This window comes from Ursus arctos, unplaced genomic scaffold (genome assembly GCF_023065955.2).
Source record: "Ursus arctos isolate Adak ecotype North America unplaced genomic scaffold, UrsArc2.0 scaffold_8, whole genome shotgun sequence".
Lineage (NCBI taxonomy): Eukaryota > Metazoa > Chordata > Mammalia > Carnivora > Ursidae > Ursus > Ursus arctos.
Genome location: NW_026623100.1, coordinates 74,175,377 through 74,188,958, shown reverse-complemented (window position 1 = coordinate 74,188,958; position 13,582 = coordinate 74,175,377). Strand labels below are relative to the sequence as shown.

Below are 13,582 nucleotides of genomic sequence, written 5' to 3'. Positions count from 1 at the left end.
AAATCAATGCTCAGAAATCAGTTGCATTTCTATACACGAATAATGAGACCGAAGAAAGAGAAATTAGGGAATCCATCCCATTTACAATAGCACCAAAAACCATACCTAATCCTGGAATTAACTTAACCAGAGACGTAAAGGATCTATATTCTAGAAACTATAAATCACTCTTGAAAGACATTGAATAAGACACAAAAAGATGGAAAAATATTCCATGCTCATGGATCGGAAGAATTAACATAGTTAAAATGTCCATGCTACCCAGAGCAATCTACACTTTCAATGCTATCCCGATCAAAATACCGATGATATTTTCCAAAGAACTGGAACAAATAGTCCTTAAATTTGTATGGAACCAGAAAAGGCCCTGAATCTCCAAGGAACTGTTGAAAAGGAAAAACAAAGCTGGGGGCATCACAATGCCGGATTTAGAGCTGTACTACAAAGCCGTGATCGCAAAGACAGCATGGTACTGGCACAAAAACAGATACACAGACCAATGGAACAGAATAGAGAACCCAGAAATGGACCCTCGGCTCTTTGGGCAACTAATCTTTGATAAAGCAGGAAAAAACATCCAGTGGAAAAAAGACAGTCTCTTCAATAAATGGTGCTGGGAAAATTGGACAGCTACATACAAAAGAATGAAACTGGACCACTCTCTCACACCATACACAAAGATAAACTCCAAATGGATGAAAGACCTCGATGTGAGACAGGAATCCATCAAAATCCTAGAGGAAAACATAGGCAGCAACCTCTACGACATTGGCCAAAGCAAACTTTTTCATGACACATCTCCAAAGGCAAGAGAAACAAAAGATAAAATGAACTTGTGGGACTTCATCAAGATACAAAGCTTCTGCACAGCCAAGGAAACAGTCAAAAAAACTAAGAGGCAGCCCACGGAATGGGAGAATATATTTGCAAATGACACTACAGATAAAAGACTGGTATCCAAGATCTACAAAGAACTTCTCAAACTCAATACGCGAGAAACAAATAAATCATAAAATGGGCAGAAGATATGAACAGACATTTTTCCAATGAGGACATCCAAATGGCTAACAGACACATGAAAAAATGTTCAAAATCATTAGCCATCAGGGAAATTCAAATCAAAACCACACTGAGATACCACCTTACGCCAATTAGAATGGCAAAAATAGACAAGGCAAGAAACAACAATTGTTGGAGAGGATGTGGAGAAAGGGGATCCCTCCTACATTGTTGGTGGGAATGCAAGTTGGTACAGCCACTCTGGAAAACAGTGTGGAGGTCCCTTAAAAAGTTAAAAATTGAGCTACCCTATGACCCAGCCATTGCACTACTGGGTATTTACCCCAAAGATACAAACGTAGTGAAGAGAAGGGCCATATGCACCCCGATGTTCATAGCAGCATTGTCCACAATAGCCAAAGCGTGGAAGGAACCGAGATGCCCTTCAACAGAAACTGGGTTAAGAAGTTGTGGTCCATATATACAATGGAATATTACTCAGCTATCAGAAAGAACGAATTCTCAATATTTGCTGCAACATGGACGGCACTGGAGGAGATAATGCTAAGTGAAATAAGTCAAGCAGAGAAAGACAATTATCTTATGATTTCTCTCATCTATGGAACATAAGAACTAGGAAGATCGGTAGGGGAAGAAAGGGATAAAGAAAGGGGGGTAATCAGAAGGGGGAATGAAGCATGAGAGACTATGGACTCTGAGAAACAAACTGAGGGCCTCAGAGGGGAGGGGGTGGGAGAATGGGATAGACTGGTGATGGGTAGTAAGGAGGGCACGTATTGCATGGTGCACTGGGTGTTATACGCAACTAATGAATCATCGAACTTTACATCGGAAACCGCGGATGTACTGTATGGTGACTAACATAATATAATAAAAAAACATTAAAATAAAAAAAAGAAAGAAATTGCTACTTCACTATTTAGGAAAAAAGGAAACACATATTAGCACTTATAATATGTAATTACTGCCAAATTACAAATTAAAGTAGCAATTCACAAGAAGTCGCTTTTTATCCATGTGAGCCGCACACATAAGCAGGTTAGGGATGCCGTATCAGAGCAAAGGACTGCAGTCATCTGCCACTCACTACAAACATACTGGGGAACAGCAGCCCTGGACCGATCCTGCAAAAGGCAGGGCTCTCTCTGAACTTAAACTAACATACACGTGTTTCAGCTTTTCATTTTTTCTGCTCAAAAAACATTTCCTATTTAAAATATGACTGCTTCCAAGTATTCAATAATGACCCCAGACACTAGAGCGATCTTTCATATTCTAATACAATCAACAAATACTGACCGGATACCAGGTGCCTACTAGGAGCACTACCGGAGCCAATCTTGCATTGTATGTGTTCTTCACCACAGCACAAAAAACAAACGTGGAACAGTGAGAACAAAGATCTTAAGCTCAGGCACAGCCACTGTGCATAATGTTTACTTTGAGGATTTACCCTGCCCGTTTTCTTTGCTAACCATTCCATATCTTTTTTTTCAGATTTTATTTATTTATTTGTCAGGGAGAGAGAGAGAGCACAAGCATGGGGAAAGGCAGGCAGAGGGAGAAGCAGGCTCCCTGCTGACCAGGGAGCCCCATATGGGACTCAATCCCACAACTCTGGGATCATGACCCAAGCTGAAGGCAGACGCTTAACTGACTGAGCCACCAGGCGTCCCAACCATTCCATATCTTTGCTCAAAGGCTCCTTCTTTCAGGTTACTACAAAGTGTATCTATCAATTCAGCAAGAGGAACCAACTGCCAGCTCAGAGCGGGTCAGTGGACCGTGCCCTGTAATGCCCTCCCAGCATCTGTTTCTTCTATCCCACTTACAAACACCTCACTTATTCATCAAACATCAACTATGCACTTATTATGTCTAAGGAAATATAAGCTCCTAGGGAGGGGCACCTGGGTGGCTCAGTCGATTAAGCATCTGACTCTTGATTTCTGCTCAGGTCATGATCTTAGGGTCCTGGGATCAAGCACCTCATTGGGTTCCACGCTCAGAGGGGAGTCGGCTAGAGATTCTCTCTCTCCTTCTGCCCCTCCCCCTGCTCGTGTATGTTCTCTCTCTCTCTCTCTCTCTCTCTTTCTAGTGCTCTCTAAAATAAAATCTTCAGGGGCGCCTGGGTGGCTCAGTTGGTTAAACGGCTGCCTTTGGCTCAGGTCATGATCCCAGAGTCCTGGGATCGAACCCCACATCAGGCTCCCTGCTCAGCAAGAGCCTGCTTCTCCCTCTGCCCCTCACCCTGCTCGTGCTCTCTCTTTCTCTCTCGCTCTCTCAAATAAATAAAATAAAAATCTTTAAAAAAAAAATAAAGTAAAGTAAAAAAAAATAAAATAAATAAAATCTTCAATAAACTGCTGAGGGAGAAAGGACAGGGCCTGCTTCCTTCCAAGGAACACACAGTGTAACTGGACTTGCAGACAACAGATCCCACTCACACAGAATTTTAAGTAAATGACCACCCGGGAGCTGTGCAAAGCAGTGGCCCTAACTATACCAGGGGAAACCCACATGTAAGCACACACACATATATGGTTAAACAACATGATCAAAAGGTAGTACAGTGGTTAAGAGCAGGAACACTGAAGCTAAAATGGTAGATTTCAAATCCTCAAGCAAGTAATTTAACCATATTGTGTCAGCTTCATTTCTAAAATGGAGAAAAATAGCAATACCTACCTCATAGGGCTTCTACAAAGATTAAATGAATTAACACATGCAAAGCACTTACTAAATGCCAAAGGCGTTAGCCTCATTAAGTATAATAGTGTTGATTTCAGGAGCATAAAGGATTGGTACCAAACCATTGAGGGGGAGGGGTGGGCCCATAGGGAGCGGGTTCCTGAAAAGTTTCCTGGTGGAATTCATGCCTCACCGTGTAAGACTCCTTCGACACACTACTGTTATCGAACGCTTTTGCAAATTACACACCGATGAAGACGCTCTTGATGGGCGTCACTTCCGCTGCCTATAAATCATCCCTCAGCACTTAGTCTAAACACGAGTGAATTCCTAGAGTTGGATATCTGTACAAGTGTTATAAACATTTTACACACTAACAATCCAGTAGCAAACCCTTTCATAAAAGCAAATTTTTTCTATTCGTTTCATCAAAAATTTTATCAAAGAGTTCCAGAAACCCTTGGTCAAACTCTTCTTCACTGGCCTAAATATCAATCCCATCCCTACATGCACATCCTGACCCGAACACCTAAGAGCATTCCACTGATGTTCTCATTTCATGGGAGAAAGATGGAAATTTTGATGATTAACTGCTAGTTATAAAGTTACACCATAAGCACATTTCTCAAAAAGATACATTTCACATTACTGCAATAAACAGAATAACAAGTACTCGCCCATTTCTATGAACAACGGAAGTCCAAAAATTGTGCCAGCCTGATGCTTACTGATGCTGTGGGAAAAAAGAGGGACCCGCCTATCAAAGCCACACCATATTAAGTAATGCAGTTTTGAAAGGCTTTCAATATTGCCAATCATCTCCATCCTGACGATTTTAAGAGGGATCATGAAACAAAGCCTCCAAGGGATGCCCCAATGGGAGCAAGTCCTCTGTCTACTCCCCCACAAGCTGAGGGGTCCAGTTCTGTTTCGATAACTGGAAAAAGAAATTACACAACAGAAAGCTAAAACCAGTGTGATAGCAACTGAATGCTCATTATGCTATGTTTAGTCAAGAATAATGAAGTACTGGAAAAAAGTTTTGACTGATATCTAGACATCCTGAAATTTCAGTCTCATTGTTTATTTTTTAAAAACCAAGAGCTACGCCTTGCCTGAAGAAGTAGCCTCTGATTTTAGAAATGCAACATGTTTAGTCTGCTATTGGTAATTTCCAGAAAAAATTAACTAGTTTTCCTAAGTTGCTACTGTTGCTATTTCTTTCACAACTGATATATTACTTAAAAATGAAGTACATGGAGGGGTCTCTGGGTGGCTCAGTCGGTTAAGCATCTGACTTCAGCTCAGATCATGATCTCAGATCCTGGGATCAACCCTGTGTCAGGCCCCTTGCTGAGCGGGGAGTCTGCTTCTCCCTCCTCTCCCCCTCCCTCTGCTTGTGCTAATAAATTTTTTTTTTTAATCTTTAAAATAATAAAGTACATGGAAAGCCCAATTTAGAGAAGCCTTCTAGATGTGTAAATAATTCTCTGTCATCTTGAGACATTCAGTAGTACGTCACTGGTCTCAAGTAATATGCAATCCTTGTCTTTTGCAGGCCTATATTCCATCTACAGCTTTATGCCAACAGAGCAAAGTAGTCCCTACTTTAATACCTTCTTGAGCATCTGTTTTAGCTGACTTAGCAGTAACTAGTCAAACAAGAGTGACTTCTAGAGTTGTGAAGATATGCTTTGTCTACTGAAAAAGTAAAATTTTCAGGTGACAGCAGACTGATCTGGGGAAGTAGACTGTGCTACTCTGACAAAGTATCCTTCATCCTGTAATTGGCATAAGTTGGTGTTTGACACCTCACAAAATCATGTGAGTTAACAGTAAAGTCCCTTTAAATATGCCCCTTCAAAAATCTTAGTTCCCATAAATCAAGTAAAAGTTTCTCAGGAGAAATTTTAAATATGAATAATATTAACAATTACCTGATCTCTACACACTGATCTTGAACAGCGGCCAAAAGCTTTCCATTGCTTTCACGGGACAGAAAGAGAAAAAAATTCTATATGAATATTTGTAGCAGTCTTCAACAAAGATGGAATGACTTTAAGAAGTTAAAATCATTTTTAAATGCTTTCACATCTTCAATTATCCAACTTTTGAACTTAAAGTAAATGAGTATAAAGGTACCAAAAATGTGTACACAAAAATGATTCAATACAGTTGAATTAATACATTTAAAAGATACCAATCATATGTGACAAAGTAATTCACATACAATAAAAAAATTAAATAAAATCAAGACTGCAAGCCTAAAGACTCCAAAATTAATATCCATAATGAAATTTAAGTGCTAATCCCAGTAGAGAAACACATAAATTTTTAACACCTTACCTTGCAAGTACCAAGTGCCAGTTTATCTGTTTATTAACCAAGCGAACCAGTCCATCAGGGAGCAAAAAAGGCACAGGGCTGAAACAACACATTAGCTAATTTAAAATTCAATCGTGAAAGACATATATAAGTAAATAAATATTATAAATAACATATAGAGCTATAGCAAGATAAGATTTTTTTTTCATTAGAAATATAAGATTTGAATATTGGTAAACCCAAAACCAAAAGTTACTAATGAGTTATCTGAAATTTGACCACATACATATCTCTTTTTTCTAGGAAAACGTGGTGGTATGTTCAAATATATAAATTTTATGTCCTTCCTAAGGAAAGGATATCGAGGATACCAGTAACATAGCAGAGTGAGCCTGTAAGAAACTCTTCCTGTTACACACACCTAGAAATTCTGACTCATCTCTAACAAATTCTAGTACACAGCTAAACTCACAAGAACGAAAGAAATCTTCAAGTGTTAGAAATGAAAGGGGAACTTAAAGTTAGAATTGAGTACAGGTACAAGAACTCAAAACAGAAAGTAACACCTGGGACAGGAAAGGAGCTGCAGGGCAAAGAAAGAACAGGAGCTGGAAGGGAGACTCCTGCAAGGCCAGCACTGCCCTTGACCCCTTGATGTGACTGCACTCTCAGTGAAAGGAGGACTAGACAAACCTCGCTATAGGCAAGAGGCAGGGGGCATGGGGCATTGTTCAGGAATGTCATCTCTGTCTGGAATTCGGTCTGTGGGAGGATGGGAATGAAATCCCCTATGAAAAAGAAAAACCCCAAGCTTTTACTACATGCAAGATCAGACCACAATTTCACTTCACTCAAGTGGTGCAAGAATGACCAAGCATAAGCTCACAATAACATCATTCACAAAAGACAGTAGGAAAGGATTCACCATCAGTGTCTGAGCAGATACAACAAATCCGGAGTAACACAGGCGGAAATCAAGAGAACAGATGGAAAAGAAGAATAAAGAAAACAAGCTGGTGAAAAAAAAAAAAAAAACCACGCTATGTAAATTAGAAAACAAAAAGGTAAGATAAAAGTATCAGTAATATACATTAAGCATATTTACGTTCATTTCGAAAACACAAAATATTTTATACCATGGTAGTTACAGAAATATTATAACAAAGATATGAAACATGCATGTGAATGGTACCATCAAGGTGAGCATGATAATTTCCTCTGGAGGGGAATAGGGTGGGGGAAATGAGTTGTAACATTTTGCATAAAAAGAGGGAAAAGGCTCTCTGAACCAAATAGCAACAACTGCCTAATTCACATGTAGATAATACCATAATAAACTTGTTAGGACTTACAGTGTCTATATAACTCCCAGTCTGTTTACAATACTTCATAATTAAAAGAAAAAAAAACTTTAAAAGAAAAATGCACTTGAAACAAATATTGCCCCAAAACCTTTAGGTTTAGTTACTATAAACTCAAGAGCAAAAACTGAAATTTTTTCAGATAACTGTATGTTACTTATGAAAGTAACATATCATGGAGAAGATTAAATAATCACTTCATGGTGCATTGACCTATACTGACATATTTTCTGCCCACACTTCCCTAAGATGTTCAGGACTAGCAAGCTAGATTAACCAGTGAGCTCAGGAAAAACAGCCTACCTCTTAAATACTCCTCCCTGTCCCTGCCCCTGCCTCAGCTCTCATCTCTTTACCCTATCATACTGGGCATACACCCCCCAAAAAGAGGTAAAATTAAATAAGAAATTTAATTTATACATATACACTACACACACACACACACACACACAGCAGAAAAACATCAGAGCTAATACAGAGAAGAGCCAAAGGTCTCTTTTATAAAACTTTAAGATTAGATGTCCTTAAACAATCTGTGTTAAATAAACCTATAAAACAATTCCTATACACCTATCTAAAATGAGAACTATATCATTTGTCAGAATGATCATTTCTTTGTTCCTTTTAAGGCTGAACACCTGCACCACACCTAAAAAGACTTAACACCCAAAAGAATTAAAAAGTACCCAAGAACTGAAACGTAAAGGACCTTGCCTGATGCACTGCAACTGAATACTGACCACAAGAATTGTTGATACGAGAAGAACAAAATTGTTTTTAAAAAGATCCCCAAGCTCCAGACCCATCATGTGGGCATTCAAGATAAGGCTGAGAACACTCATCGGAGAAAGCAGAAGTCATCCGGCGATATTGTGAATAATGACTAAACAAAAATTACCCTAAGTCAACTGAGATATCTTGTCAGCATATCAACCGTTTGAAAAGGTCTATTTCATTCACCTGAATGTCAGCATCCTTATCACAATCTGGGATTCGATTCTGAAAACTTAAGTCATAAGGAGGATATTTATATTTGACATTCACACTGTTCTCCGAAGGGACACTTACCTGTACCAGATGTATTGGCGTAAAAATAATAAACGATCTGTAATAAAAATAACAAAACCAAATATGAATCAGCTGTTCTTTAGGAATCACTTTCACATTAGCTTCAGTGACAATACATCTAAAATATACTGCAGAGTCATTACAAAATATAGAGAACAAAATTCTTAAAATAAAGGAATATAATCTAATATAAACTATAACTTTTATAAGATCATACATTTGTGTATATTAAGTCCCAAGTTTGTGTTACTCAAAACTTTGAGTATTTCCTAACAGTACAAAAAGGAAATGTGGGAAATGTAGTTTGAGATGTTAAATTTCACCAAAGAGGCTTTAATAAAACCAAGGAGTAGAAGTCATAGTAATCACCCTTTAAAATCAAAATATTTGTATAAAAATTAAGGTATTATTTTGTACTTTATAGCAGAGATTTAAAAAATAATAATAATACCTAAAATGCAGAAGTCCATGGGAAACAAAATCTCTAATACACTGAAAATAAAGGGACATCTCACTTAAGTAGAGTCGGAGGCTAGAAGGGGGAGCAGTACCACTCAACATCAATGACAGGAAGAAGTGTCAGGCTTCAAAAGAAGAATCATCAACAAGAAATTATCATCAGTTATAGGCCCCAAGAAGGAAGAGATGTACCGTCACACTACCTACAAGAAATGGACTCCCCCAGCAACTCAGGCAATAAGAAACCAACATCACCCTGAATGCTTTTCTCCAATGGACTTTCGTTCAAAACAACCCCTCCCAACTTCCTCCTCCAGAAAATAATGTTATTCTCCTCTGTTTGGACTTAGCTATAGTTTTACTGTAACTTGCTTGTCCTGAATTGCAATTCTCTTACTCCTGAATAAACCCTCTTTTGCTTGTAAAATAACTGACGGTTTTACTTTTAAGATTAACTACTCTATTGACAAATAACGTTTTATATGATCGCACTTAAAATGTGTATGTGAGTGTGAACATGTAGGTGCAGATCAATGAAAAAAAGTCGGAAGGGCAACAGATTTTCTCCGGGTGGTAAAATGAGAAATTGTTCGTTCGAATTTGTGGTTATCCATATTCTCTGAATTTCTCTAAATGAATTTAATTACCTGTGTACATTTTCTAAATTGTCAAAATTTTTAAACATTTGTCACAATGCAAATTGAATATGCTAGTGCTTATAACAGAAGATAAAATTATAGTTAATTTCAAGTACTTAACTCCTTTGAAACTGAATCTTCTCTGTGTAAGTAAGTAGTTCAAATTCACCAGTACTACGAGGACAAGCTTTGGAGCCAGAAAGACATGCAGTCAAATTCCAGATGAGTGACCTTGGACAAGTTTCCTCATCGAAAAATATGAACTTGTAATAGCACCTACCATGATGGTCTAATAAAGGATTAGATCAATAAATACACATAAAATTCTCACAGCACCGGCTTAACACAGCCAGTGCTCAAGACTTTCTCAGATACTGTGAGCTCATATGCAAACTCTGTCAGGAGTTACAGGAATACCCTGGTTAACCAAATTTTTAATCTGAATAACTCTGACCAGATGTCGCTGGAACATCATGTAAACCATTTAAAACAGCTTGTCACTGTCTTTTCACGTTCAATGTCCAGACTCTGAGACTCATATTGGGTTTGAGTTTCTTCATTTCTTCTAGAACGCATTCATAATAGTTAACCTTAAGCCATACTTCAGCTCTAAGCTGCATTAAAAATGTGTGTGTGTACATACATATACATACATAAATCTGTATATACACATATATAAATATATACATATATAAAATTAAACTCAGGTGACATGTGTGCTATTCACTTTTATCAGGCTCTATAAGTCTAAAGAACATTTTAAAATTCCTAAAGTTTTAGGACGCCTGGGTGGCTCAGTCAGTCAAATGTCTGCCTTTGGCTAAGGTCATGATCCTAGGGTCCGACCGAGACCTGCATTTGGGCTCCTTGCTCAGTAGGGAGCCTGCTTCTCCCTCTGCCTGACGCTCCCCCTGCTTGTGCTCTCTCTGACAAAGAAATAAATAAAAATCATTTTTAAAATAAATAAATAAATAAAATTCCTAAAGTTTCAAAAACAGTAAAGTTACAAATGAAATGAAAAAAATTATCTAACTATATCTTTATATAGAGAAAAATAAGCTATATTTACCTCTAATTGCTTTTGTGATGATAAAGGATGCACCATGTTTTCGGTTGCCTCTAGACTGCAATGGGAAAAAAGAATATTACATTTGAGAATTTTCTAGTAATACTTATACAGGATATAGTCACATTTCTTTGCTAATACTCGGTGCAGGGTACAAGTTACCAGTATTTAAGAACCACTATTTAGAAACAAAGGAAGTAGAAGCATGGTAGAGTTACAGGCATTTGTCAGGACAAATTTTGCAGGGGAGGACAAGGATTAAAGGTAGAAACTCAAACACCATATATCAAAACACCAGTCCAGAGACAGAAAAAGTCAAGGGCAAAGACCATATTGGTTTACCAGTTCAGCAGTCTACTTGGGTGGGTCAGAAAGGCCTAAAATAATTTTTGCTTGCAGGAAAAGTGCTCATATGGATTAATAAACTCGTACCTGGAGGCATATTTGAGTAGGTGTTGTGCATCCACAAAGAAAATGCCACTAACGCACACACTGATATACAACTGCTATATTAAATAGTTCCTAAGTACAGACTAAACACTAAGCTAAATAGCAGGCACTACGAATAATAAGATGTACTAATGTGCTGTCAAGAGAGGAACGTGGACATACAGTAAGTGCAGACAGATACTGCTTAAAAGCACAGAAAAGGTATTTCATTCCACAAACATGAATTGATTATCCACTGGGCAATAATACACAATTTGGTCCTGGGGAGGGTTATAAAGATGAATCAGATGTAATCGCCCTCTAAGAGCTTGACATTAGGTGAAATCAATAGAACCAAAACAAAAACAAAACCAAAAAAAAGTGCTACGAGGTTTCAATGTAAGTTGAGGCTGTGCTTTTTAAAATCAATTTATAATGTTAAGCATTCTGAAATATCCCTGAAATTAACCAGTGGATGCTAAGAAGTGAATATGCACCCTTTTTCGACCAATAGCAGCAGAAACAGCCTCCTAGCTACATACCCTACAATATTCACATTGTTCAAGACAAACAGAAACTAAGTAAATACTTGAAAAACAATAAGTGCAGCCTAAAAAAATACATTATTCAAGACAAGCAAAAACTGCAATGGGAAGAAGGTTAAAGAAAAACTATAAACTTTATAGATAGGAGAATGAGCAGTTTCTCCAGTAAAGAAACAGGAAAGATGTTGTAAAAAAGAATTCATATGTCAGGACTCCCTGATCTTTAATTAAAGTCCTTTTGAATCTTATTGCATTCTCGGAGTCTAAAACATGACAGGCACTCAGTAAGTTGAATAAATGTGGATTCCTGGTTCCTACTGTTCACCTTGTGCTGGGAGGCCCTCTCTACAGATCGACTGAAAACCCTAAGGTCCAGTTAAGGTTACCAACCCCTTTAACCCCTTCTTCAGCAAGGAACCCAACCCCAGGTCAGCAGCTCCTCACTCTTCCCTGTCGTGGCATTTTGTTCACACCACTATCACAGCGCAATTATACTAAGTGACTAAAACGGCTATTGGAGGTCTCCCATCTAGACTGCAGACACTATAAAAGTTATTCACCTTTCTATGCCCACCGCCTGACACAGTATCTGGGACATGGACAGACACACATGTACATTATCTGGGACATGGACGGACACACTAGCACATGAAATGCTTGTTTACTGAAATACACAGGAAAGGGTGCAATTCAGCACCAAGGAGGAGTAAAGGTTTGATGCCACGCTCCGCGGCGGTCCTCCAGATGCTGAGGTGACTGTAGGATCCTGGAAAGTTCTCCCACTGCAGATGAGAATCAGCCCCGATCAGGTCTTGCCTGGCCTCCGGGAAAGGACCACCGAGAATTCAGGCAGCAGGAGGACCCTGAAGTCCAACATTGTAACTCCCCTCCAAATACGAGCAGTGAAACTGAGATCCGGAATGGGAAGGTTCGTGCCCCAGCGCCCAAGGTTCTGCCCTGCCGACCGAATTCGGGAGTCCAGGAGGGATCTCAGGTACCCCTGGCTTTAGGGGACCCAGACCCCTGTTAGCCCGCGGTGCCGTTGCCAAGGCGACAGCACCAGCAGCAGAGCCCTGCTCTCCCTCCCACCCGGCTCCACTCCCTACGTGGCTTCAGCTACGTGGCTCTGCCCGGACAGCGCCCGCGCCAAGCTGGCCGCAGCTCTGGAGGGGCCTAGTCACCTGTACTTCTGTCTCCGAGGGCCACTCGGTGTTGACCAACAAGTCATAGAGAATCGTCTCCTCCTCGCCCTCCGCAGTGGCTGGATTCACAGCCGGCGCTGACTCGGAGACCGCCATGTTCGCCCCGGAGTTGAGCAACCAGAGCAGGGCCACTACGGCATCTGGCAAAGGACAAACTTCCTAGGCCGCTGTCGCCTTTGATTCACGGGAAGGAGGTGTGGTTAACTGGGAGTGAGAAGGAAACGCTGGATTAACCTTTTAAAGAGTAGGAAGTACAGTTACTGTTGCTTGTCAAGAGTAGGATTTAGGTCCTGGTCCTGGGGCACCCCTTGTTTATTAATCTGCGTGAGATTAACAAATCTAAACCTCTCCTATCCAGCCAGCTTCTATAAAACACAAATGGTAAAAGTATCTAAGATGCTAGCATTCATTTGCGTATCCGTTGCCAAGTACATAAAGAGTTCCAACAGAGGTTTTTAAATAAACACCAAAAATTTCGCAACTCAATAGATTAAGCAAATGAAAGGTGTTAGAGGAATGATGCTCAGAAAAAGCAACAAAGGTCCCAGAGTCGAGAGCAGCTTCCTGGAGGAGTGATTTTCCTTGGTCTTTAACATTAAGTAGAATTTGAATCAAGCCCAGAAGGCTTGGGGAGAGCATCTCAAGTAAGGTGAAATGGGGTGAGAAAAGACAGGCAGAAAAATACATAAGTTGAAAGAGCAGGCAGCTGAATGTAACCCAAGTGGGAAAAGGGTATGGAGGCAATGAACTTGAAATAATACATTGAGGACCTACTTGG

The 13,582-nt window shown here is 39.4% G+C and overlaps 1 protein-coding gene across 2 annotated transcripts in view; it reads right to left on the bottom strand.

Moving 5' to 3' along the window:
* Window positions 1-12,964, bottom strand: part of NBAS (NBAS subunit of NRZ tethering complex) — a 341,603-nt gene extending 328,639 nt beyond the window's left edge. For both annotated transcript variants that reach the window (XM_044390391.3, XM_026519115.4), the window contains exons 1-5: window positions 12,784-12,964; window positions 10,632-10,686; window positions 8,466-8,502; window positions 6,058-6,135; window positions 5,649-5,696 (exon numbers count right to left, since the gene is read on the bottom strand). In XM_044390391.3, coding sequence (XP_044246326.3) covers window positions 5,649-5,696; window positions 6,058-6,135; window positions 8,466-8,502; window positions 10,632-10,686; window positions 12,784-12,900 — 335 coding nt within the window. In that variant the 5' untranslated portion in view covers window positions 12,901-12,964. The remainder of the gene's footprint in view (window positions 1-5,648; window positions 5,697-6,057; window positions 6,136-8,465; window positions 8,503-10,631; window positions 10,687-12,783) is intronic.
* Window positions 12,965-13,582: the final 618 nt, after the last annotated feature.